We start from the raw sequence: 27,252 nt of genomic DNA, 5'->3' as shown, positions 1-27,252 counted from the left end.
TATTAGGAATTTCTTCTCTTTTCAATGTGATACTATTACCTGGCATCGTTAAGAGACCTTTTCCGTCAAGACCAAAATGCAAGCTTCCTGCCAGCTATGAAGACCTTCGTGGGCCACGAGCTTTTCTCAGGGTTATCTTTAGAAAGAGATTTAGATTGTGTCCTTTCTTGCCTCTCTCTAGTGGCATACGTGTCCTTGACCAGTACGGTGAGTCCTTGTGTAGTTTATATAGAATATAATTTAAAGTCTGTATTTGTTTCTGAAAGAGCTGAAAGCAGACGCTAAAACAAGCATAGAGAGAGGTCAGCACATGTCGTCAAAGGCTGAAGCCTCAGCAGAACAGCGCGCTGGAGGCTAAAGTGCTGGCGGTGAGAAGTCTCAGCTTGCACAGCCGACTTCTGAGTCAGAGCTGGAGCTGGCCCCGGTGGCAGGAGCAGCGCCCAGCTCTTTGGGATTGGGGCCTTCAGCCGCCCCCAAAGCTCTGTAGTGCCCCCCTGTGGTCAGAGGAAAGAGATGCGCATTCTAGAGACCTGTTCGGAGCCCGTCCACCTTCCAGGGATATTTGATTATAGAGTTTGGGCAGAGTGAAGGGCGAGGAAGAAGAAACTGATGTACCTAGACGGGAAAAAAAGAAAACCAGACTATTTAGGAATCCGTTGCTAATTGGAGCGCTTATAAAAACAATTACTTAGCTGTTCAATTGGGAAAACCAAGACATAAGTCCAGTCACATTTCCCATCATCCTCTTGTGTACATCTCCAAAACAATAAAAACCAACGTTTCTACCATACAAAACTCCAAAACTCCTAAATCTGTAAATACACTACTTATGTCTTCTCTGGACAATGTAAGCCTTATGCAGCTTTATCGTGGCCTTGGGGGTGTAGCTCAGTTGGTGGAGGTCAGGAAGCCCTGGGTACCAACCCTCCCTCCCACCAAATACACCCGGTTTGGGGGTCACATGCCTATAATGTCAGCATTCTGGAGATGGAGGAGCAGAAGGGCAAAGCCATTCTCAGCTACATAGTGAGTTGAGATTAGCCTTTTCAAAAATGAAAATCTTTACCATATAGGGGACATTAAAATAATATAGGAGACATTAAAAATTAATGTTAAAGTCCCTAAGCTAGAGTTGTCCCTTATGCCCCCTTGTTCCTTGTCCCTGGGGATGACTTGCTGATAGAAAATGACCCCCTTATATTCTCAGTGGCCTCTTGCCACCCTCCAAATCCTTATTGCAAATGTCATCTTAGGGGTGAGCCTTCCCTCCGGCACCTGCCATCCTGTCTTTCCCATCACCCTCTGGAATCTGTCATTCTCCACAGGGTTTCCCATGCTTTACACTATAAACTATACCAGTCAAAACTGAGGTCTATAGCCTGTCAAGTTACCTTCTCAATAGCTATGTCTGTGTCCACAGACTAGCCCTGGTGTCAGCTTTGGTAAGAAAACCTTCTGTTTTCAGCCGTCAGTGGTGACTGCAAAGACTCAGTGTGAGAATAAATGACACCCGTGGCGCACACCTGTAATCCCAGCACTCGGGAGTCAGAGACAGGCAGATCTCTGAGTTCAAGGCCAGCCTGGTCTACAGAGTGAGTTCCAGGATAGCCAGGGCTACACAGAGAAACCCTGTCTTGGAACACCTCCAAAATATAGAATAAATTATTGTTGAAGGCCCAGAGATAAGTGGGCCATCCATATCTCCTTCCCAAGGTGCAGGAAACATCAGGAAAGGAGGGAGGAAATAGTGTGAGAGCCAGAGGGAGCCTAGGAGTGGCATCAACGCTGGCTTCCAGACTTGACAAGGCTCTTACAATCTTGAATTAATGGTACCCGAGAGGACCTACATAAGGCTAAACCCATCCTCACCTGGTCATAGAAGGAAGCGGGGCTTCCTCCTCTCCATGAGGATGTAATGTTTGGTGGGAGATATGGTGTAGCCCCAGGTAACAAAGTCACCTATGCCTGTAAGCACCCCTAATGAAACTCACTGGGTAACAACAAAAGAAAACCATGAAGGTTAAGAGGGAGGGCTGGGGGGGGGGGGATTAGCAAGAGTGAAGTGGGGGACAAGAAAGAGGAAGGAAAAGGAAGATAAATATGGTTAAAATATGCTATATACATGTGTTTAAAAATGTCATACTAAAACCATTGTTATGCATCATTTATATACTAATAAAATATTGTAAAATAGTGAAAATATGAAAATAGACTCAAAAAAAGTTATAAGATATCCATTTAAACAAACAGTTCAGCCTAGGGTGCAGCTCAATTGGTAGATGTTGGTGCATGCCTGTAACCCCAACCTTTAGAGGTGGAGGCAGAAGGATCAAAAGTTTAAGGTCATCTTCTGATACATAGCAAGTTCATGGTCAACCTGGGCCATGTGAGCCCCTGTCTAAAACAAAGTGTGCAAGCCCGTGGCTTTTAGTTCTCAGCGTGCAACCATCACTACAAACAGCTACAGTCTTCACCTCCTGGAAGGAGACCTTGGCCCCATTAGCAGTCCAGCACCTACTCCTTCGCACCCCCCCCCCCCCCCGACTACGGTCCCCCAGCCGCCGGCATTCTCTCTGGATTTGTTTATTCACGATTTTTCTATCTCATTTTAATGTTGCAGGATATTTGTGCGAACCTCGAGATTGCATTATTTATTGATCAGATTGTGAACCTCGAGATTGCATTATTTACTGAAAAAAACCTGTTTCTAGTTGTGGTGTGGCTCAGCCCTAGCACACACCTTCAGTCCAAGAGCTTTCTGCTTGAATATTGTGAACAGGATTACATAAAGTCAACCATAAATCAAGAGGTGGAGCGAGCAAGCAACCAGTTGACCGGAAGTGAACAAGAAAAAAAAACATAGAGAGTCCCGAGGATAAATAGAAAGATGCACAAAAAGGAGAAGGGATGGCATTTCAGTGTGAGATTTTTGTTTGAGACGGCCTCTAAAATGCTTTTCTGAAGGTCAGCTGGGTGCTTTCTCTGCCTCTGAGCTAGCTGGCTTTCACCCCAGCGCCTGGCTCCCAAGTCTTTAGTGGTAAAATCAAATGATTGAGATTTTGTTAGGAACGACATTTTAAGACTGTTTTTGTTTGAGACAGGGACTGTACAGCTCTGGCTCTAATTGCTACGTCAGGAACTTGTGACAATTTTCTTCTGTATCCCAAGTGTTGGAATTCTAGGAGCATAATGTACCCCACCCAATAAGACCTTCCATATAAATGGTAATCTGCTAATACTATCACAGCTAGTTTTAAGTCAGCTTGACATAACTGAAATTCATCTGATAGGAGGAAATCTCATTTAAGAACATAACATCCATAACATCCATCTGTGAGGCATTTTCTTACTTCATGATTGATGGGAGAGGGCCCAGCCCATGGTGGGTGGTGCAGTCCCTGGGCTGGTGGTCCTGGGTTCTATAAGAAAGCAGGCTGAGCAAGCAGGTGTGGGGGGGGAAAGTCAGTAAGCAGAACCCCTTCATGGCCTCTGCATCAGCCCCTGCCTCCAGGTTCCTACCTTGAATTCCTGCCCTGACTTCACTCAGTGTTGGCATGTTACCTGAGAGTGGCAAGCCAAACGAAACCCTTCCCTCCGCAGTTACTTTTGGTCATGATGCTTTATTATAGCAATATAAATCCTAAGATACTGATAGTGCTGCCAGAAACATAATTTTTCTTTTTCATTATTATTATGTGTGTGTGTGTGTATACATACCACAATGCCCTTTATATGGAATACATAGAACTCAGGTTTTCAAATTTGCTTAACTAATGCCTTTACCCACTGAGCCATGTCTCCAGCTATCTTGTATAAATTTATGGATGATATCGGGTTCTATTTTCTTGATAATTCTTCTTTTAAAATAATATATTTATTTTGTCTCCTCTCAACAAGAATGTGGCTCAGAGACTCCTGTGTGTCTTTAATCCAAACTGGGGAGGCACAGGCAGGTCTGCTGTACATAGCAAGTTCCGGGCTCCATAGGGAGATGGGGGATCGTCACCTAGGATAACGGCATGGCAAGTCTTCCAGGTCCTTGCTCTCTCCCTGTGCCTTCCCTCAATTCCAGACCTGGTTATTTTGCCTCAGGCCCCTACTGTGCCTTTGTAAGTCTGTCAGGTGGCTCTGCTTTGCCCCTGAGCTCTAGACTCAGGTGAAAAGGAAGCGTTAAGAAAATTCATTCTCAGTAGATCTCTGGCCTCTGACCTGTGAAGCTCTTACCTCTTTTCTGTTTTGCCTAGAGCCAGTTGTCACTATATCAGTGGTCTGCTTTGTCCTTTTAAAGGACAAGAAGACCCAGAAGAGCTGCATGCTCAGCAACTGCAGACTTGAAAGAATTTTCAAGCCTGGGTTTGGTTTCACAGTGAGAAAGAAAAGTGGTTTGTTTTTTTTTTTTTTTTTTTTTGGTTTTTCGAGACAGGGTTTCTCTGTGGCTTTGGAGCCTGTCCTGGAACTAGCTCTGTAGACCAGGCTGGTCTCCAACTCACAGAGATCCGCCTGCCTCTGCCTCCCGAGTGCTGGGATTAAAGGCGTGCACCACCATCGCCCGGCTGAGAAAGAAAAGTTTTAACCAGAAATCTTTTTCTGATAGAAAACACGTAATTCTTTCTTCAAGACAGGATTTCTCTGTGTAGCCCTGGCTACCCTGGAACTTACTCTGTAGACCAGGCTGGCCTCAAACTCAGAGATTCACCTGTCCCTGCCTCCCGAGTACTAGAATTAAAGGTATGCATCACCACGGTCTGACCAGAGTATAATTTTTACAGAAAATTTTAGAAATTTGTTCATCATGAAACAACTTGTGGATTCAACCCAGAGCTCCCACACCCCACAGACCATAACAACAATAGCATAAAATAGTTTCCCTGAACTATAGACTTCAGTAGATGTGTGTTGGCTGGAAGCCCATAGCATGATAGCGAAGCAAGGTCTCCACTAACATACAGATGACCAGCAGCAGGGAGGGAGCTACCTAGTACGAAGGACAAACACTCACTGCAGCGCACCCATTGCACCCATTGCACCCCCCTAACGACATAACTCTTACAGTGCTCACTATCTGGATGCTAAATAGGATGTAAAAAGCACTTGGGTAGTGAGGAGGAAGGATGCCAGGTAGAAGTGATAGGCTATCGCCCTGAACCCCGACCTTCAGCAGAAAGAAAAATCCATGATGAAGCCTACAGATTGGGGTTTAACAATGACCTAGTAGAGGAAACCGGAATAGTCAGGAAATCGTTAGGACCTAACTCTTGAATCCACTTTTAAACAAGCAGCGGACGAGCCTGGCTGTGAGACTGGGGAATGGGATCGGTCTGAGTGCTGGGGAAGCAGACAAACAGTAATAACTCCCTAGCCCTCCTTAAGACGAAGACTGCAGACACCGAGGAACAAGTCATTGGTGGACTGGCTCATACCAGCCATACGAGACTTAAGTGATAAAGTAGTACAGAGAAAAGGAAAAGGATCAAGCTCAGCGTAGTAGTGAGGCAGTCAGTACCACCCCAGGACATCCAGTATATAATTCTCCCTTGAAAAAAAAAGTATATTATGGGTAGAAACTATTGACCCAGCCCTTCAGCTGGTTGTGACCAATAGAAAGTCAAGGACCATGGTGCTAGCCAGAAGCCTGTAAGAGCTGGGGCTCTGGCCACAAGGGCTGGCATGGCTAGAACATGGCCCTTGGATTGGAATTTGAGCCTAACAGAACGAGCTTTCAGGCACGGAGAGACTGCAGTGGCTTTAGGTAGAAGCAGTACCCCAGGATTCAGAGTCTGTGAAATACAGAGGGCTCGATGGGGTAGTGCTCCCCATACATACCACTAACCCAATATTACCCTTTGGAAGAAACAATTGCTAGAAGCGATTTCTTTTTGTACCATGTTGGACTTTGCCGGTGTTGCTTTTTCTGTATCATCTTAGCTACCCAAATGGCACTTACTAGAAATGCATTTTGAGAAACCTTCAGGGACCCTGTCCATCCTCTCTAATATTTCTTTCTACAGTGTTGACCCTTGAGTGTATATAAGAGCACTCAGAGGAATAGTAAAGACAGTAGCTAAGGAGTTGGGGTTTTTTGTTTGTTTTGTTGCATTTTAAGGGATGCTGTATGGGTAGAAAGGAGCACTCCCAGAGGCTAGAAGGCTGTTGAAAGGAAATCTCAGTCCCAGGGATAGGTTACCTCCCTTTGAGCTGTGGGCCAGTGTCCTGGCTAGTTTTCGTGTCAACTTGACACAAGTTAGTATCATCTAAGAGGAGGGAACCTCAAAAAAAATGTCTCCATTAGATCTAGCTATAGGCAAGATAATAGGGCATTTTCTTAATTAGTAATGCATGGGAAAGGTCTCAGTCCATTCTGGATGGGGTCACTGGGTTCTAAAAATAAAAACAGGCTGAGCAAGCCCTAGGGAGCAAGCCAGTAAACAGCATCTCCTCCATGGCCTCTTTGTTAGCTCCTGCCTCTAGGTTCCCGCCTTGGCTTCCCTCAATAGACTATGATACAGGCTATGTAGACTGGATAAACCCAAACTGCTTTTGGTTATGGTGTTTCATCACATAAATAGGAAACCTAACTAAGGAAGTCAGGGAAGCCCCAGAAAGAACCGCAAACCAAAAACGTTCTTGCTATTGTCGTTGGTTGCTCGCCACAACTAGATAACTTCCTATTGCTGAAGACACGAGGTGGTTTGACTGCATGGCATGAGGAAGTCAAGCCTGTACTGAACCAAATCTTCCTCCCTAATGGCTTGTTTTCATAAATGCCAGAAGATGAGGAACTGTTACCAGCAATTCTGCTTAGCTATTGCCCCTGTATGCTACCGTACAAACATGTCAAGCCAGAAGTACTCACTGGTATAACAGTGTCACAACTATTTTGGGTGCAACCAATTACTTTCCTATATATTTATTGCCTCCAACACAGAAGGGAACTCACAGGTGGTACTGTAAGCCAGAGCAAAACCCAAGGACTAGGGAGGTCATAGCCCTAGTGGGAAGCCCACTGCTGTTGCTTTGTTAAGTAAATGTGATGTTCCTGTCAAATTGTCTTTTAAACATTTATGCTCGTGCCTATGAATCACAGTTCCTGTTGGCCTCAAGTGGTCATGGGAGGAAACTGTTTCCAATAGGAAGGACACTGCTGACTCCCAGCCTCGGCACACTTTTGAAGACAAGCGGCTGTTGCAGTAATGAAGACAATCAGACCGCTGGATCACCTCTCTCAGGGCTCGGGGATCACTGCAGATGACAAGACACAAGGAATGAGAAACCTGGGGGAATGGGTGGGGGGAGGTGGAGTGTAGCAACTTCCTCTACATCAAAACATTCCTGGAGAGAAATTCATTAAGACTCAAGAAGTGCGGAAAAACAAAACAACAACAACAACAAGACTCAAGAAGTAAACAAGAATTGCAATGATTGGGAAGTAAAAAACCTGCAAGTCTCAGGGAGTACCTGAAACTTACAAGATTCACAAGGACACTCCCCAAAGCTATTCCTTGCTTTACGTCCTTGCAGTAAGGACTTAGCAGAAAGATGAGTTTTATTAAACTTCCTACAAGTTTTTCAGAGAGCCCCAGAAGTGTGGTTTTAGTGAGTTCTTACTCAAGCTGAGGTGGGCTTTTTGGTGATGCAGTTACTTTGGAGTTATCCCTTATCCTTTAATTCCTCATCCATGGTCCTAGAAGTAATACAAATAAACTCATTGGTTCACCAAACTAGACTTTTGTGAAATAGCTTTTTGGTGTGCTGTTGGAGTCTCATCTAGGGTAAGGAGACATTTGCTTTTATCTCCTCAGGAAAAGTCACACAATATGATGATAACACATGAAAAGACATACTCCCTATTGAAAAGTAACAAAACAGAGTCTCATGACTTTTACAAAGTTTACCAAGTTTCAGGAAAGGCTTCTGACTCCTTAGGCTAAGCAGGACTACTACACCAAGTCAGGTCCTAATGGACAGTGATTGGGGTTCAGAGATGAATTAGGTACATCTTGGTTGATGCACATAAAAGTATTGAACCTCCAGATTTGAGTTTTCAGATTCCCCTGAACCCTCTGAGCTCATTTCTGTCCATTAGAAGTCTGAGTCTTAGCTGAGCAGTGGTGGCTCACGCCTTTAATCCCTTGGAGGCAGAGGCAGGGGGATCTCTGTGAGTTCGAGGTCAGCCTGGTCTACAAGAGCAAGTTCCAGGACAGGCTCCAAAGCTACAGAGAAATCCTGTCTCGAAAAACCAAGCAAAACAAAACAAAAACTAAGCCTGAATCTTGTATGCTTGTAGATGATACTGTAACCTGCCTTGTGACCTCATGCGCCTCTTGTGAAGACTTATCCCTGGCCAAAGAGGATCAAGACCCAAAATAATCCAACCAGGCCATTGCTGAGTTGGCTAAGGAAAGACAAGGTCTAGACACTGAGGGAGCTGGCCAGTGTGGACTGGCTCGAACTGAGGAACTCCTAAGAGAACAGTAATTGAGAGTGCTGAAACAGGGGATGGGACAGAAAGTTGGATGAGTGAGAATATCAACACAGCTAGAATTTAACTCATTAACACAGAATGCCTGGCCCTGTGTAATTGCGTATCGTGACAACCTGACTTTGTTCCAATTTGTCTTTTCTGCACTAGTCATATTCTACCTAGGCCAAATTCTTTCCCTTTTTTGGGGGGAGGGTACTTTTTCCTTTGATTTGTTCTTTGACAATTCCTACATATAAAGGATGCATCTTGATAATGTGCACCCCAATTCCTCCCCGCCTCTCTCCCCAGGAACCTCCATCTCCTCCTCACTCTCGGGCCTCTCCACCGTGTCCTCATTACCTCTTACATTCTCCTTTTTTAGGAACCCACCGAGTGCAATCAGCTGTGCCTGCTAGAACGCTGACTGATCTGCTGTTGACCTGATCTTGTATAGGAAACCCTAAGTGCAGTGCGTTCACAGGTACAACGACCATGTCATGTCCTGAGGGCCGATTTCAGAGCACGCCTCTTCCACAGTATTGACCTATAAGCCAAATTTCTTTACTGTTTTGTAAGAGCAACTAATGACTTTCTCTGACTTTTTGTTTTGTTTTGTTTAAGAGGGGGCCTCACTTTGTAATCCTGCATTTATATTCCCCCACCCCCAGAAAAGGTTTCTTTGTGTATTCCTGGAACTCTTCCTATAGACCAGGCTGACCTTGAACTCACAGAGATCCACCTGCCTCTACCTCCCAAGTGCTGGGATCGAAGGTGTGCACGGCCTCCACTCAGCATCTCTGCACTCTTAACTCTGCTTTCCCCTTTATTTGCCCCCTGCCTTAGTTGCCTACAACTTACTTTTGTTTAAAACCTCAGTCCTACTGGGAATTTTATCTGGTGATAGAAATATAAATTAATACTTTGGGGGAAACAATCTGGCAACACAGTGCTTTTTACAAACTTTATTTATTTTTTTTGAGATAGCATCCCACTTTGTGGCCCTGGCTATCCTTGAACTCCGAGAGATCCTCCTGCCTCTGCCTCAAGTGCTGGGATTAATCCACCCCAGCTCTGAAAGTTATTTTTAAAAAAGACTCGGTTTAATTATGGATTATTCTGGGAAGAAAGGTCATTTTCTTCTACACTTTTTTGTTTTTATTTTATATTTGTTTTGCTGTATGAATGTTTTACCTGCATGTGTGTATGTACATGCAGTATGTATGTGCAGGGCCCACAGGGGTCAGAACAGCATCCGATCCCCTGGAACCAGAGCTGCCATATGAGTCCCGGGAACTGAACCCTGGACCTCTACAAGAACAATAGGTCTGCTTAACGGCTGAGCCATCTCTCCAGCCCCAACACAGTATGGCTTTAAAATACATATGTAATATTCATAGTCCTTACACACGGCAATTGTCTACTGACCCACCTGTACACTTCACTAGGGTTAGGAGGGCAGCGCTTGGGCCTTTGGCATCTACACAGACACCTAGTAAGTTCCTAAGAAACATTGGTAGTTTCTGGAGGAAAGCAAAGCCGCTGCTGCTTTTGAATGGCAAACTTTTTTCTTTTCTTTTTTTTTTTTTTTTTTGGTTTTTCAAGACAGGGTTTCTCTGTAGCTTTGGTGCCTCTCCCAGAACTAGCTCTTGTAGACCAGGCTGGCCTCGAACTCCCAGAGATCCGCCTTGAATGGCAAACTTTTAAAACTAGGGCCAGTCATGTTTATTACTCTGAACCTAAGGACTGAAAACATAATAACGAAACAAAATAATTAAAACTTCAAAAAAATTAAAATTTTCAAAAAAGGTGTTAAAAACAAAATAAAGGCACAGTAAGCAGGGAGTGGCAGTGGGTGCCTGTAATCATCGTGGCTAGGAGACAGATGGAGGACCCTGTGAGTTTGAGGCGCAGTCTACACAGTATACCAGGCAAGCATGAACTGTGAGAGCCTTTGCACAAACACACATGTGCACACGAGCCATAATGAATTAAAAGAGAAGGGAAGGAAAAAAGAGACATCGAGTGATAGATTTTAATTTGGGTGGGTGGACTCGGTCAGTTATAATGGAGTCACTTTTTAAAAAGTCACAGACTCCTGACTAATGTAGCAAAGTGAAGAACCCCAAACAATTCGAGGCATAATTATTATCTGCACTTCAGTAACATGATATGAACTGTTTTCTTCCAAATAAACTCACAGCTTAACACAGTGTCCTTCCAAATGAGCACAAAGGAAGGCAGGTGTTTTCCCAAGGCAGCTCAGATCAGGAACTGTGGGGCCCCAGCACAGAGTTCAGGGCTAGTGTAAACAGACAATATTCCAACTGGATCAATGAACATTCAGTCTCAAACACCAGGAGCTGGGGTTCCGTTGTTTTCAAAAGCCTTGAGCAGCCTTTAGGAAAACACTCCCAGCTTGCTCACATTGCTGCCGCTGGAAATCCATGCTCACATTAAGGGTTTCAGAATTGTTAAACTCCCATCAAGGAGAATTCTGAGTAGCTCTACGGCTAATTTGTCCTTTTGGCGTGACCACATTTTGACAAAAAGTGAGCAATTGACTTACGATATGAAGGAACGCTTACACTGGGATCCGAGTGGGAAGCTGACCCCTGAGTTTTCTCTGGTAATAACCAGCCAGGCTCAGTTATAATTGCTTCCCAGCATAAAAATATGTTTTCTTTGACTGGGGATATGATTCAGTTGGTATAGTGCTTGCCTTGCATGTACTGAACTGTGGGGTGGTGAAAGCCGGTGATCCCAGCACTTGGGAGGTAGAGGCAGTAGGATCAAAAGTTCAAGATCATTCTTAAGCTACGCAGAAAGTTGAAGCTAGCCTGGCCTTGAAACGTTTCAGGACCTAAGAAACGGTCCGCCTGGGTTCTGGGGTTCCTAAGAAGCAATGGGCGGAGTCAGAGCCAGGGCACCGCCCCTGCGCCTGCCATCTGCTCCCGCCTGCGCGCGAGCCCGCGCCGCACGCACACCGGCTTGCGCGCTCCCGCGCGGGGAAGGCTTCCAACGGCTGCGGCGCGGACATGGAGTCGGACCCCAGGACCTCCGAGCCCGAGGCCGCGATCGGGAGCGTCAGTCCGCCAGCGGAGCAGGCCGACCCAGCCACCCCGGGGGACTTGGCGGCCGCGGTAGCTAAGGGCCTCGCGTCCCCAGTGCGCTCCGTGGTGGCCTCCCCGCGCCCTGTGAAGGGCAAGGCGGCACGGCGGCGGCTCCAGCTCCCACCGGTCTCTCAGGCCGAAGCTGGCGACGAGGAGCCCGTGTTCGTGGTAGCTGAGCACCAGGAGGAGGCGCAGCCCCTGCCACCCCTCTGCGCATCCCCCATGAGGGGCATGTGGCGCAGCGAGAAGGTGGCTCTGTACTGCGACCAGGTGCTGCGGGGCTCGAAGGTGCGAAGCCGCGGAGGGACAGCCAGCTCTGGGGAGGCCGGGTCCCTCCCACAGCGGGACAAAAACAGGCTCTCGGATTCAAGGGTTACAGATTGGCCGGCCACCTTGGCCACCTTAGACCAGACCCTCAGCTCCCGCCCCAGAGGAAATTGTCGGTTAAAATGACACCTCCTAAGCCTGAGCGTACATCTTACTGTTCACACACCTCGGTGTCCACACACCCTAGTGCCCACACACCTTACTGTTCACACCGAGACAGTTTTTCTGTGTACAGTCCTGGCTGCCCTAGAACTCACTCTGTAGACCAGGCTAGCCTCGAACTGCAATCCACCTGCCTCTGCCTCCCAAATGGTGTTAAAGGCGTGTGTCACCACCACCTGACAAGAGTTTTTAATCTCATTTTATACTATTAGGTAGCAGTAGCTGTTTGGGTCCGAACATAAAGCTGAGATTACCCTGGAATTCTAAAAATGGGAGCTCATTGGTTAAGAACAGTTGCTGGTCTTGCAGAGGACTCGAGTTTGGATCCCAGAACCAACATGGTACCTCACAGCCATCTTTAACTCCACTTCAAGGAATCCCAGATCCTCTCCTGACCTTCTCAGGCACCAGGCATACACGGTGGTGTGCATACACACATACCCATAAAATAAAATCAAGCCTACGATGTAATGAAAATGATGGCTCCCAGTCCACGAGCCACGATGTTTTGTATGGAGTCAGGTGTTTTGTATGGAAGACACCTGTTAACGCCAAACAGAACAAATAGCATATGTTTTTTAAAGGGTATAGCAGAATTTGTGTACCAGTCTACTGGTTGCACTGGTGGTTATAAAGATGTAAACATAGGGTAGTGACTTGTGGCTTTGTTTCTTTTATCTTTTTTTTTTTTTTTTTTGAGTTCCTTTTACTCTGTAGCTCTGGTTGTCCTAGAACTTGCTAAGTAGACCAGGCTGGCCCAAGACTCACAAAGATCACCTGCCCCTGCCTCCCAGATGGAGGCATATACCTGCAATCCCAGTACTCTGGAAACTGGAGCCTAAGAATCAGGAGTTTAAGGTCAGCCTAGGTTACATCGTGGTAAGAGTAACAGGAATCAGTGGTAGGGCTTGAATGAAGGACTGAATGTGAGTCTTGGTCTGATACACACACCCTGCTTTTATCGACACAGTTCCTGCACTCTCAAGAGACAGGAAGGAGAAGGGGAGGGAGAGAGGGAGGGAGTGAGCAGTAAAGAACTACAGTGAGGCAGGCGTTGTAACACACCCCTGTAATCCCAGCACTTAAGACGCTGAAGCAGGAAGATTGCCCCGTGTTTGAGGCTAGTGTGGACTATGCAACATGCTATCTCAAACAAACAAAAGCAACCCCAGAGCGTGTCCATGGTGTCGCAGTGGGAGATTATGCAGTTGTAAATGCATGTTTCAAGAACCACAGCCTTGCTTATGCTCTGATTAGGTTAAAAAGCAAACAAGCCCTGGAGGCAGACATGGCGGGTGGGTGGGTGGGTGGGTGAGTGGGTGGACAGACACAGATAAAGGAGAGGAGACATAGCTTGAGGCCGACAGTGTGCACCTCTGCCAGATTAGAGCTGATTTAAATTGCTGTCTGTATTTCCTATTTTTCCCCCCTTTTGATTTTTGAGAGTCTCACAAAGTAGTCCTGACTATCTGAAACTAAGTGATACAGTCTAGCTCTCAACTAGTGGTGACCTTCCTGCCTCTGTCTCCTGCAGGCTGGGAATCCAGATGTGTTCACCGTGTCACACGTGTTTTTTTGTGTTTCTCATAATGTTTGCAGATCTTAGAGACAGAAGAAAATTTTAATTTTAAAAGCATCATTACTGTAAAACTCAAACTGCATAAGTGACCTATTTTTATCAGATATTTAGGATTGGAGGCCAGGTCTGCCAAAAATAAGTGGAAAATATTTATATAAATTTTTCTGTCATTGATTATGGCCTAACCGATTTCAAAATAGTTTAGATTACTTGCCCTTTAACTAGCTGACTTTAAATTTAAAAATCAAATGAGCAAATATTTACTGAGTGTTTAACACACTCACTTGTTTTATAAAACAGTACGATTTAAAGTTTTGATTGCTGAATTTTTTGTTCAGTGGTACTTTGAGCCAGTCTCATGCAATCTTGGCTGGCCTCGAACGCCAGTCCTTCTGCATCCACCTCCTATGTGCTGGGATCACAGGCATGACTCCTGATATGTTTTGAATAGGCAGTGCCGCTTTTTAAGGGTCAAGCATATTCCTACGCATTGGGTGAATAAACTCCCTAAGACATTGCGTGTGCTGAGTGGGTAAATCTCTTCATTTGATTTTTTGTGTTTAAGACAGTTTGTGAAATATAGTTTTAGTTTTTAAAAAATATCTATGAATTTTCTAGGTTTTTCACTGTTTGATGTTATATTGGTTATATTTTCAAATAAAAATATTTCTTATAACCTTCTATATATTTGTTGATGTAAAAGACATTCATTTAAAATTAGTGTGTGTGCACTGTGTGTGTAAGCATGTGTGTGTCTGCATGTGTGTCCTACGTGTGTCACAACACACATGGAGGTTGGGACAGCTGGTAGGAATCACTTCTCTCCCTCCACCTGTATGTTGGTCCTGGAAATTGAACTTAGATCTCAGGCTTGCTCTGCAAGTGTTCCCCCTCAGCGCTGTCTCTCCAGACTGATAACAGTTTTCTGGTCTAATCCAGACTTGCATTTCTCTATACAGCTGTGTCTTCTCTTTTGTTAGGCAGAGGATGCAGATGAAGCTATGAGTAAGTACCTGTCAGAAAAGCTGAGACTGAAGGATAAATGGCTTGGAGTCTGGAAGAGTAACCCCGAGTTATTCTTTGAGAAGTATGAAGAGGCCTCCATCCCTTTCGTTGGCATACTAGTCGAGGTAAATTTTTCTCGCTTTGCTCTTTGAATGAAATTAGCCACCCATTGTATGATGAAAATGTGACTTTATTAATCTTGAGCTCTAATACTCATACAAATACCAAGCAGATGAGCATGTGGAGGAAGATAAAGATGGGCACTAACGTACATTTGCTTAGGGGCAATTAATAGTGAAATAGGATCTGGTAGCATCGGACAATAATTATTAACCCAATTGCAATTCCCCAAATACAGCAAAATAGCAGAACTGTATTTCTTGCCAGGCATGAAATCCCTGTACTAGGGAGGCAGAGGCAGGAGTTAGGGGTCAGCTTGGTCTACATAGAGAGAGCCAGGACAGTAAGGTGACACAGAGAGAACCTATCTCAAAACAACAACGAAGATATATTTCTTGAAGAATCAGTGTTTGGCTTTCACAAATGGTCTATTACATCCTTTTATTTATCTGAATTATATACTTCGGTTCAGATGAGGAAAGAGAATTAGATCAGAAAACTGTTGTCAAACTTTGACCTTTTCAGTGTGACTGACTTCCAGGCCATCACCTGAGTTTCAGATTCATTAGGTCCAGAGGCTGGCACATTTGACTCCCTTAAAGATAAATATCTTATTATTATGTTAATAGAATATTATTCTATTAACTATAATATTAATAGAAATTAATTATTAATTAATTTCTTGGAGCTCGTTATTGGTGCTCCAAGAGTTTTGTTTGTTTATTTCCTTGGTTTTTCAAGACAGGGTTTCCTGGCTGTCTGGAACTCACTCTGTAGACCAGGCTGGCCTCAAACTCAATGAGATCTGTCTGCCTCTGCCTGCCGAGTGCTGGGATTAAAAGTGTGCACCACCACCCAGTTTCTTTTTTACATTTTTAAAGTTTTGTGTGTGTGTGTGTGTACACTCATAAATACATGTATACCACCGTGCGTGTGTCGAGGTCCAAAGGCAACCTTTAGAAGTCGGTTCTTTCCTTCCATTGCGGGTCCTGGGGCTCAAACCCAGAGAGTTAAGCTCATTGGCAAGCCCCTCAACCTGCTGAGGCATTTTATCAACCTAGATAGATATTTCAAATATGTTGCTATGGTCATAAGAAAAACCTTGAGACTTATCATATCACATACTGCTTGAAAGCAATTAAGATACATGCTGTGTGGAGAGGTGAGTTGCTGACAGTTTTTCAGCCAATCTCCAGTAATAGAGAGTGGAGGAACGTTAGAGTCTTGGGATAATTAAATTTTCAAAAATACTTCAGTGGTTTTGGAGATGATATATATGTATAGTTTAATTTTTTAAGAATTTCTCTGTGTATCCCTGGCTGTCCTAGAACTCGCTCTGTGGACTAGGCTGGCCTTGAACTCACAGAGATCCACCTACCTCTGCCTCCCAAATGCTGGGATTAAAGACTTATACCACCACAGCCCGGCTAGTTTGGGAGATATTTCTATCTCCAGATTTTGAGCAGTTCTTGCCCGAATCTTTAATGTTGGATAAAGTTAAGAGTAAGTGGACACCATCATTGACAGTAAAATGTGGGCATGTTTTTAGTAGTATAATTTGGGGCTTTTTCTAATCAAGTCTTATGTGGAAATGTCACATAACATAGGCACACAATACACTACTGAGAAGAGGGTAGGCTCCCCTCCCAGCAAAGCCTATGAGAGCCCCACACTCCAGCGAACTTCCCAGTACTGCTGAGGTGCTGTGGAAATGTGCGCTACATGGACAGGGCCCTCCTAATTTTTCACATTTATCTATTTATTTATGTGTGTGTGTTTGCATACATGCACAACATGTCAGATAACAACTTGGGAGAGTTGGTTTTGTTCTTCCTCTGTGTGGGTCTCAGGCTTGGGAGAAAGCATGCTTACCTTCTGAGCATCTCACCAGCCCTGCATTAGCTTCTCAAAAGTCCTACCGAGGTTTAAGGTTTTATATGAAATACAATATATTCATTATTTAATTTGTCTTTTCTTTCTTTTTTGTTTTTATTGTTTGTTTGTTTGTTTTGAGACAGGGTTTCTCTGTGTATCGGCCCTGACTGTCCTGGAACTTGCTTTGTAGACCAGGCTGGCCTGGAAACCACAGAGATCTGCCTGCTTCTGCCTGCCAAGCGCTGGGATTAAAGATGTGGGCCACCACTGCCTGGCCTGTCTTTTCTTTCTTCCTTCTTATCTTCCTCTCTCCCCCTCTCTCTCTCTCCTTTTTAGACAGGGTCTCACTGTGTAGCCCTGGCTGACCTGGAACTGCAAATACAGACAAGGCTGGCATTGAACTCATAGAGATCCAGCTGACCCCTGCCTCCTGAGTGTGGAATTAAAGGTGTGTACTACCATGTCTCTTTCTTATTCTGAAAATATTAATATTGCAAATTATATTACTGTCAGGTGCTCTGTGTTGCGTGGGCTGCTCAAGGAGAGTCACCCCAGAATGCTAATTTTAGGCTCCCTAGCAGCAGGGAGGAACAGCTTCTGTGACCTGAACAGAAAGCATATTTGTTGATTGTACACAAAGGTCATGTTTGGGGTACACCAAGTCCCTTATAACAAAGCCCCTTTGATCTATTCTATATGTTCCCTGAAGGAAATCAACACATCCCACAACCTTTAGTCCTTATTGTCTACTGTCTGCAGTACCCAGTAATTCAAGACCTCTGAGTGTGCCTGGATAGGCTTGTGACCAAAGCTACGCAACAGATGGAGACCTCAGAAAGACAACTCTATAAATAGAAAGCAGTCATTGTTCTCTACTATGATTTCTTCAAGGTCTAGGTACCTTCATCAAACACTAATACATTCTACTGTTGCCCAGATACAGTAAGAAATGACTGTTACATTCTTTTTTTGAATTTTCTATATTTATATTTTTTCTTCTTTTTTATTGATTTTTATTGAGCTCTACATTTTTCTCTGACTGTTACATTCTAATGTTTACAATAGATACAATGACTCTACTAGATTCCCACTAAGTATTACTTTAGAATATTTTATTTGTGACAGGGTCTTGCTCTATTACTCTAGCCTGTCTTAAACTCAATATACAAACTCAATATATATTGATATAATTATATCAATTATACTGGTGCTCCTGCCCCTGGTTTCTGAGTGATGGAATTCCAGGCACACAGGATACACACAAACACACCCAGCTATTTTAGACACCTCTAGGGCTGCTAACCCCCTTTTAAATAAAGACAAGGCCAGGCGGTGGTGGCACACATCTTTAATCCTGCACTTGGGAGGCAGAGGCAGGCAGATCTCGGTGAGTTTGAGGTTAATCTGTTCTACAAACCAAGTTCTAGGACAGGTAGGACTGCTAGGCAGAGAAACCCTCTCTCGAAAAACCAAAAATAAATAAACAAGCAAAGACAAGTTTCCATTCAGTAGCCCAGGATGGCTAGGAACTCACTATGTAGCAAGACAAGTCTCAAATTTATAGCAATCCTCCTGCCTCAGCTCTCAAATTATGGGATTATAGATATGAAACATCAAGCTTAGCATGCTAATGTCCTGTAAGTGCTAATGTCCTCTATACATCAGAGGGACGGGTGAAATGGGAGAACAAAGAAAAGGTAGAATCACATATGGACTGAGTCTAGTTGTTCAGAACGTGGCAGTTGACCAAGTGAAACTCCCGGACCTTGTGACCTCAGGCTGGGCTATTGTCTCCTGCTGCTGTTTAGTCTTCCTGAAGTCAAGTCTCAGCAGTGTGGCATGGTGCATTTTGTTCTGCAGTCACAAGAATTTATTCCTATGGACCCCAACTGTCATTCTTCCTAGAAACCTGTAATGGGTGTGTGTGTGTGTGTGTGTGTGTGTGTGTATGTGTGTGTGTGTGTGTGTGTGAAGGGGGACACATGCACACTAGGGACTGTGCCCCAGAGATTTCACAAGTTTTAGGTGAACACTGTACTACTGAGTTACACCTCAATTCTCTTATTTTTGTGTTTCTGCCACAACAAATGACCACAATGTTGTATATTAAGTGTGTTAAATTACAGATCTTGTAGCTCAGTAGATCAGAGTGTGTGCCTCGTGTGTTAAATTACAGATCTCATAGCTCAGTAGATAAGAAGTGTGTACCTCGTGTCTAACAGAGCTGACAGTGAAGTGCAGGCTGAACTGCTGACTTTTCTGGAAGCAGTGATGGGGGTGGGAATCTGTTTCTGTGCCTTTTCTGACTTCATTGTCTGGCTTCCGCATTATCTGGCCTGTGGCATTTCCCTTCATTCTCAAGTTGAACAAGAAATATCTTTCTGACATTGCATCATCATGGACCTCTTCAGGCTGGAGAGGTTGCTCCTCTCTTAAGGGACTCGTGGGACAGGCATGACCCGGCTAGGCCATCCAGAATAACCTTTCCTTTCTGTCCTCTAGTGTAATCTGTCTGCAAGGCCAGTTTTACTATGATGGCAAATTCACAGGTTCCAAAATCAGGGCCTGAGCATCTGTAGGGGACATTGTTTTACCCACCAAGGTTGGACATTGAACAAAAGAACTTGGAAAAACAGTACTTGTGTTTCTTCCAGAGGACCCACATCAGACAGCTCATAATTGCTTCTCACTCCAGCTTTAGAGGGATCCAGCATTCCCATGGGCACTTGCACTCACATGTACATCCCCATACACTTAATTTAAAGTATAAAAAGACTTTATCTTTCAAGGTGGTGATGGCTTGAATGGAAATGCCCCCTGTGGGTTCATGTGTTTGAATACTTGGTCCCCAGTTGGTGGCACGGTTTGGGGGAGGTTATGGAAGATCTCTGGACGTGCTTTGGGGGCTGAGAGCCTCATGCCAGGTCCAGTTCACTCAGCTTCCTTCATGTGGTTGAAACTGTGGTTTCTTAGCTTTCTCATCCAGTGACATGTTGCCTCGCCTCTCCCACCGTTATGGACTCTCCCTCGAAAACTGGAAAGTCAACTAAACTCTCCCTTCTCTAAGTTGCCTTGGCCATGGTGTTTTATCACAGCAGCAAGCAGAAGCTAATACAGATACTCACTGTAACATTCAGGAAATTTGAAAATTGAGGAGCTGGCAAGATGGCTCACAGGTCAAGGCAGCTGCTGTGCAAACCTCATCGCCTGAGTTCAAGCTTGAGAACCCAAGTAAAGCTGGAAAGGGAGACCCAACTCCACAAAGTCATGAAGTTAAATTTATTCAGCCCAAGGACTTCTTAATGTCCTTTTGGTATTTGAATGGCCATTCTTTTACAAATAATATAATGTAAACAATATTTCTTAAACATACCTTTGTGGCAAAATATAAGAAATTTTTTTGTTAGCCGGGCGGTGGTGGCGCACGCCTTTAATCCCAGCACTTGGGAGGCAGAGGCAGGCGGATCTCTGTGAGTTCGAGACCAGCCTGGTCTACAAGAGCTAGTTCCAGGACAGGCTCCAAAACCACAGAGAAACCCTGTCTCGAAAAAACCAAAAAAAAAAAAATTTTTTTTTGTTTTTTTTTGTTTGTTTGTTTTCGAGACAGGGTTTCTCTGTGTTGCTTTGGAGCCTGTCCTGGAACTAGCTCTGTAGACCAGGCTGGCCTCGAACTCACAAAGATCCACCTGCCTCTAAAGGCTTGTTCCACCACCACCCGGCAAGAAAAAAATTTAATATTGTTCTATGGAATCCAAAAGCCTAGTAACTCAAAAATTAGAAAACTAATAAATAATGTGGGAGGAAACTGGGCCTGGTCGTGCACATCTTTAATCCCAGCACCCAAGAAGAAGAGCCAGGGGAATCTGTAAATTTAAGGCAGCCAGGGCCACATAGTAAGACCCTATCTCAAAAACTAAAAACAGACAAAAAAAGCAGAAGGAACACATACATGTCTTAGGGTTTCTTTTGCAGTGGTGAAACACCTTGACCAAAAGCAACTTGGGAAAGAAAGGGTTTATTTGGCTCACACTTCCACATCACTGTTCATCACTGAAGGAAGTCAGGACAGGAACTCAAGCAGGGCAGGAACCTGGGGCAGGAGCTGATGCAGAGGCCATGGAGGGGTGCTACTTACTGGCTTGCTCCTCATGACTTGTTCAGCCTGCTGTATTATAGAATCCTGGACCACCTGCCCAGGCACCACCTACAATGAACTGGGCCCTTCCCTAACAATCCCTAATTAAGAAAATGCCTTCACAGGCTTGCCTATGGCCTGATATTATGAACGCTTTTTCTCAATTGAGGCTCCCTCCTCAGATGACTCTAGCTTGTATCAAATTGATATAAAACAAGCCGGTGGGGTTCTTGTTCAGTTAAGACATCCGCAGCTGGGGCGTTGGTGTGAATTGTCTTTTCCTGTGTGAACATGGTGCGGACCAAAGCAAACGACGTCCCGGAAACCTACAGAAAAGGGGTGGCTTCTCGAGCCCCCAGGAAGGTGCTTGGCTTCTCCACCTTTGTCACCAATTCTTCATTGTGTTCGCCGAGAAAAGCTGAAAATAAGTATGCAGGAGGGAATCCAGTTTGTGTGCGCCCAACTCCAAAGTGGCAAAAAAGCATTGGAGAATTCTTCAAGCTGTCTCCTAAAGATCCTGAGAAAGAGAACCAGGTTCCCGAGGAAGCAGGATGCAGTGGCTTAGGGACATCAAAGAGAAAAGCATGTCCTTTGCAACCTGATCACCCAGATGACGAAAATGAATAGAACTTACTCATCTGAATAATGTCTTCAGTTTACTTAGGTTTTCTGGGATGTAAATTTGGATAGATGTGTTTGTTTATTTGACTTGTTGACTGCACATTCATGTAGCCATTCAAAAAAATTGGCTGTAAAAAGGGAGGATTTTTATAATTTGTAAATTATAATTGCATACTCGAATTTATAATGTAATAAGATGCTTCTTTTACCTGTTAAGTTTCTTGCTAAAATCAACATTGCATGATGTTCTAATTACTAATCTATTGTCTTTGCGATTTGCTTAGATCTTTGTACTAATACCATATTATGGGCACTTCATTATTGAGATAGTGCTAAATTGTTATGGCTTGTTTGCTTTAAAAACGCCTTTAATCCCAGCACTTGGGAGGCAGAGGCAGGCGGATCTCTGTGAGTTCGAGACCAGCCTGGTCTACAAGAGCTAGTTCCAGGACAGGCTCCAAAACCACAGAGAAACCCTGTCTCGAAAAACCAAAAAAAAAAAAAAAAAAAAACACAAAAAAAAACTCAACTTAGTCTTTTTCACATTAAAAAATCAGTTTTAACTGAAAAAAAATAAAATAAAAATAAATAAATAAAACAAGCCAACACAACACACTCTCTTGTGAAACTTTAAAACCAGTGCCTTTAAGAAGGTACTTAAAACCAGGCGGTGGTGGTGCACGCCTTTAATCCCGGCTCTGGGGAGGCAGAGGCTGACAATCTCTGAGTTTGAGGCCAGCCTGATCTACAGAGTGAGTTCCAGGACAGCTAGGGCTACAGAGAGAAACTAACTCTGTCTGGAAAAACAAAAACAAACCTGCTGGTTTTAGTGTTTATCCAGAATTATTCAGTATGTTTTTTTGTTTTGTTTTGTTTTGGTTTTGGTTTTTCGAGACAGGGTTTCTCTGTAGCTTTGGAGCCTGTCCTGGAACTCCCTTTGTAGACCAGGCTGGCCTCGAACTCACAGAGATCCGCCTGCCTCTGCCTCCCAAGTGCTGGGATTAAAGTTGATTGCAAGAAAATTCCCAAGAATTTAGAAGATACAACACTCTGAGCAGCTTATACATGAGAAATCGTGGTGGCCTTTGTACATTTGCAGTTACCTCCTTATGACATTTATCCTAGGTGACTTGTAAGCCACGCCAGAACTTGTCATCTTGTTTCAAAGTGACAGTTTCTGTGGCTGAGCCCTTTTGTTCTAACATCGCAAACATCCCGAGGGACCTGGTGGACGAGGTTCTGGAGGAACTGGAGCGCAGTGTACCTCTCCTGGAAGTGTATCCAGTTGAAGGACAAGGCGCAGATGTCCGGGACATTGCTCTGGCCTTGGAAGTTGTGAGGTAACTGAGCTTTCTTACTGGTGGAGTTGAAAATTACTTTTTCTAGCAGCTCATTTCATACATAAGTTCTGCGCACATAAACACTTTTCTAATTTACTTGAGACTGATGAATTAAATTGAGCTTTTCTTAATTAACATAACCAAATTGTATAAGTTGCATAATGAAAAGTTTTCTCTGTTTTTATCTTGTACTTTATAAAAATGAGTTTGGGAAAGTTACGAGCCAGGTGTGGGGCCACATGCCTTTAATCCCAGCAGTCAGGAGGCAGAGGCAGGTGGATCTCTGTGAGTTTGAGATCAGCTTGGTCTATATAATGAATTCCAGGCCATCCAGTGCTTCATAGTGAGATCCTGTCTCAAAAAAATAATTTTTTAAAAAGGAGTTCTAGAAGCTAGGTGTAGTGACAGGCACCTGTGATCCCAGCATTGGGGAAGTAGAGGCAGGAAGATCTGGAGTTTAAGGTCCTCATCAACTGCCCAGGAAGTTTAGGGTAAGCCCAATTTAAACGATGCCTTGTCTCAAAAAGAAAACACATTCTAGAAATGATTGATTGCTACTATTCATGTTTAAGCATCTGTTTTAGTCTCCTTTCCATTATGATAAAACACTGGCCAAAAGCAATTTAGAGGTTGAAAGGGTTTATTTGGCTGACACATCCAGGTCACAATCTATCTCATAAGTGAAGCCTGGACAGAAACCTGAAGGCAGACACCATGGAGGAACACTGCTTGCTGGTTCCTGAAGAAGACTCTTGCTTAACTAGTTTTCTTATACAGCACTGGACAGCTAGCCCAGGGAATGCTGCCACCCACAGTGGGCTGGGCCCTCAGGTCAGTTAACAATCAAGACAATTCCCCACAGACATGCCCACACACAAGTCTGATCTGGGTAGCCCCTCAACTGATATTCCCTTCTCAAGGGCCACTAGGCTGTGTCAAGTTGATAGTTAAGTAACTAGGACAGCATCTGAAATATATTTGATTTCATTTAATATATGAGGACACTACAAAAACAAAACAACAAAACACTAAATGTCATTGTCCACAGTGTAATTGATTGTTATAAGCAGACTTCACTTGGACAGAGCTATCTATGAAGAAAAGGGTATTTATTACATGTTTGTTTTTCTAGTTATTTTCCCATATAAATTGTGTTAAATTTTGCAAATTTTCTTTGTTAAACAAAGTCATAGCTCAAATCTATGAATTTAAAACATGAATTTTATAATCTTACTTCCAGAAACATTATTTTCTTATCTGTAGTAGTTTAAGATACAGTTCAGCCCTTTAGCATTTGAGGTTTGATCTCTTATTAATGGTTCGTTCATAGATTATTTCAAAACATTTCCTTAAGAAAACTGAGATGTAGCCGGGCCGTGGTGGTGCACGCCTTTAATCCCAGCACTCGAGAGGCAGAGGCAGGCGGATCTCTGTGAGTTCGAGACCAGCCTGATCTACAAGAGCTAGTTCCAGGACAGGCTCCAAAACCACAGAGAAACCCTGTCTCGAAAAAACCAAAAAAAAAAAAAAAAAAAAAAAAACTGAGATGTGAGCTGGGGATATAGCTCACCGGTAGAGTGCTTGCCTAGCATATGAGGCCCTGAGTTCAACTCCTTTGCGCTGTAAAAATGAGGTGTGGGGCGATAAAGATGGGTCATGGAGATGGCTTGGTGCTGAGTCTGATGGTGAGCCTGGTCAAAGTTGAGTTCAGCGTCCTGGAGTTTCCTGGGAAGGAAGGCACAGACTCCCACAGCTGCTCTGATTTCCAGCTGCACACTGTGGTGCATAAATCAGAGTGTACACATTAAATAAATGTAATTTTTCAATTAAGAGTCATAGAGAGTTTTGAGATGAATTTTTAGAAGCTTCTAAACATGGTCTACATGTGTTAGTCACTGTCATCCTAATTTGGTTTATTGTAGGTTTTTCTATGATTTTCTTTGGAGAGACTGGGATGATGAAGAAATTTGTGAGAACTATACTGCCCTTATTGAAGAGAGAATTAATCTGTAAGTAGAGTTGAGAAAGCACTGAGCCACTTCTGAGGGAGGCACGTGTAACTGCATTGTTATTTCCAGGTGGTGCGATATTCAGGACGGGACAATCCCTGGCCCCATCGCGCAACGCTTCAAGAAAACTCTGGAGAAATACAAAAACAAGCGTGTTGAGCTCATCGAGTACCAGAGCAACATTAAAGAAGACCCGTCTGCAGCTGAGGCCGTCGAGTGCTGGAAGAAGTACTACGAGATCGTGATGCTCTGCGGGTTGCTGAAAATGTGGGAAGACTTACGCCTGCGGTAAGGATTTGTTCTACTGAAAGAGCCACAAAGAGCGCGTTTTTATTCTTGTGTGGTAGCATCTGGCCCACAGATTGGCTTGATTAAAATAGTTCAGGAAGCTAGATGTGATGGTGCACATCTACAAGCCCAGCATGTGGAGATGGTTGAATATAAATTTCTCCATTTAAAGACAATCCCTTAAAAATGGTCGTGGTGGTGGCACACATCTTTAATTCCAGCACTCAGGCAGATCTCTGAGTCTGAGGCCAGCCTGATCTACAAATCGGGATCCAGGACAGCCAGGGCTATTTCATAAAGAAATCCTATCTTGAAAAACCAAAAAAAAAAAAAAAAAAAAAAAAGAAAAAGGAAGACAAAGATGTAGAATTTAAGGGTTTAAATTCCACTATCTAAGAGATCTTGTTGGCTAGGTATGGTGGTACACACCTTTAATCCCAGCATGTAGGAGGCAGAGGCAGGGGGATCTCTGTTAGTTTTAGGCAAGTCTGGTCTATATGCAGAGTTCTAGGCAGCCAGACCTACATAGTGAGACCCTGTTTCAAAAAAGCCAAAATAAATAAGTAAATAAATAAAAAATGAAGGCTCTTGTTAGATTGCTCTCAAATTGCTTATGGTCAATAAACATTGGTGGTTTACTAAGTTAAGATAGGTTGAGTTTTTCCATGTTAATTCACCCACAAATATTTTCTAATATAGAGTTCATGGACCCTTCTTTCCAAGGATTCTGAGACGTAGGAAAGGGAAGAGAGACTTTGGGAAGACTATAACACACATCGTAGCCAAGGTGATGACGACCGACATGGTAAGAAACATTCTTCTGTGCTCACTTAGGTGTGCTGCACAGCGTGGAGGAGTCATGCCCGAGGTAGAGCTCTTGTGTGACATGGTGAGGATGCCTCGGTTCTTCCTTATGCCCGTCTCAGTGTTGGCACCCGATACTAGATAAGCACTGACAGCTCTTCACAGCGCCCTGGCCTTGTTGCCAGTGCAGCCCACGAGAGGCTGCAGACAGGGAAACAGAGGGACAGTCTTGGCTCTTCACACCTCACAGATTTCAAGACGGAGACATGGGCAAGTAAAGGCAGCAACAGCTACAACACAGACTAAGAAATACTACAACAGGGTTATGTACAGGGCCAATTTCAAAGGATTTTGACAGTGCCAGCTGGGAAAATGAAGCCCACTGAAACCTGGTTATATATCAAATAGGTGAACTCTGGAGGAATGTGTTTAGTCAATCTCTGAACAAATACAAATTGCTCTGAGACCAAAAGTAAATGGTGACTTGATGCTTAATAGTGTTTCCCAGCCGTCTCTTTGGACTGCTTTGCTAGGTCTCTGTACTCCCCTGGCTTTCATGATCTCTAGATGCTTTCCCCACTGACCTCTCAATGCCCAGTTTGTCTTTTCCTGCACTGTCTTGTCCTGTTTATCAGTTATAACTTCACCTGTTTACAGTCCAAAACACATATACACAGCCCAGGTGTTTGTTCTCGGCCCAGACTTACTACAACCTGTTACTCCTAAGCACTCCAGTGCCTGCCTGTCATTAAATTCAAGATATTTATGCATTGGCTTGCTCATGTTCCAGAACTCTGTATTCCAGTAAATGGTCCCAGCATTGGTTTAGTTGCTAATTACAGTTTTTCAGGTAATAGTCCCAACCAATCGCCTTTATACATAATTTAACCTTGTGTGGTTGGTTTTTTGTTGTTGTTGTAAAACGTTTTATTCTTTGGGGGCCTACCACCCAGCTTCCAAATAAGTACATGGAGAGTTATTCTTGCTTACTTCTGAATGCCCAGCTTAAACGTGGTTTGTTTTCTAATTTAAGTTATCCTATTTCTCTTTAACTATATTTTGCCTCTGGGCTTTTTACTTTTCTTTATTCTATATATCTTTCTTGCCTCTGGGCTTTTTACTTTTCTTTATTCTATATATCTTTCTTTCCTTCTTACTCCATAGTTGGCTAGGTGGCTGACTGGGTGGCTGGCCCCTAGCGTCCTCCTCTTCTCCTTTTCTCGCTCCTCACTCTCTTCCCTCAATTTCTCCTCCTGTTTATTCTCTCTGCCTGCCAGCCTTGCCTGTTTCTCTCTCCTGTCTAGCTGTTGGCCATTCAGCTCTTCATTAGACCAACCAGGTGTTCTAGGCAGGCAAGGCAACACAGCTTTATAGGGTTAAACAAATACAACACATCTTTGTATCATCAAACAAATA

General features: G+C 43.9%; 2 protein-coding genes across 2 annotated transcripts in view; both read left to right on the top strand.

Annotated features, from left to right (window-relative positions):
- Nucleotides 1–11,496: 11,496 nt before the first annotated feature.
- The window catches only part of Shcbp1l (SHC binding and spindle associated 1 like), a 28,343-nt gene continuing 12,587 nt past the window's right edge, over nt 11,497–27,252 (top strand). Inside the window, exons 1-6 of the mRNA XM_057770520.1 lie at nt 11,497–11,859; nt 14,620–14,769; nt 22,521–22,735; nt 24,658–24,744; nt 24,814–25,032; nt 25,732–25,837. Coding sequence (XP_057626503.1) covers nt 11,497–11,859; nt 14,620–14,769; nt 22,521–22,735; nt 24,658–24,744; nt 24,814–25,032; nt 25,732–25,837 — 1,140 coding nt within the window. The remainder of the gene's footprint in view (nt 11,860–14,619; nt 14,770–22,520; nt 22,736–24,657; nt 24,745–24,813; nt 25,033–25,731; nt 25,838–27,252) is intronic.
- Nucleotides 21,066–21,401, top strand: LOC130874944 (PCNA-associated factor-like). Its single transcript, XM_057770521.1, has one exon. The coding sequence runs from the start codon at nt 21,066–21,068 to the stop codon at nt 21,399–21,401; it is 336 nt and encodes a 111-aa protein (XP_057626504.1).

This window comes from Chionomys nivalis, chromosome 5 (assembly GCF_950005125.1).
Source record: "Chionomys nivalis chromosome 5, mChiNiv1.1, whole genome shotgun sequence".
NCBI classification, from domain to species: Eukaryota; Metazoa; Chordata; class Mammalia; order Rodentia; family Cricetidae; genus Chionomys; species Chionomys nivalis.
This window is presented reverse-complemented; position numbering and strand designations above follow the sequence as displayed.

Excerpts from the sequence above, each read along its gene's own strand:
- LOC130874944 (XM_057770521.1), top strand. The coding sequence starts at position 21,066 with ATGGTGCGGACCAAAGCAAACGACGTCCCGGAAACCTACAGAAAAGGG.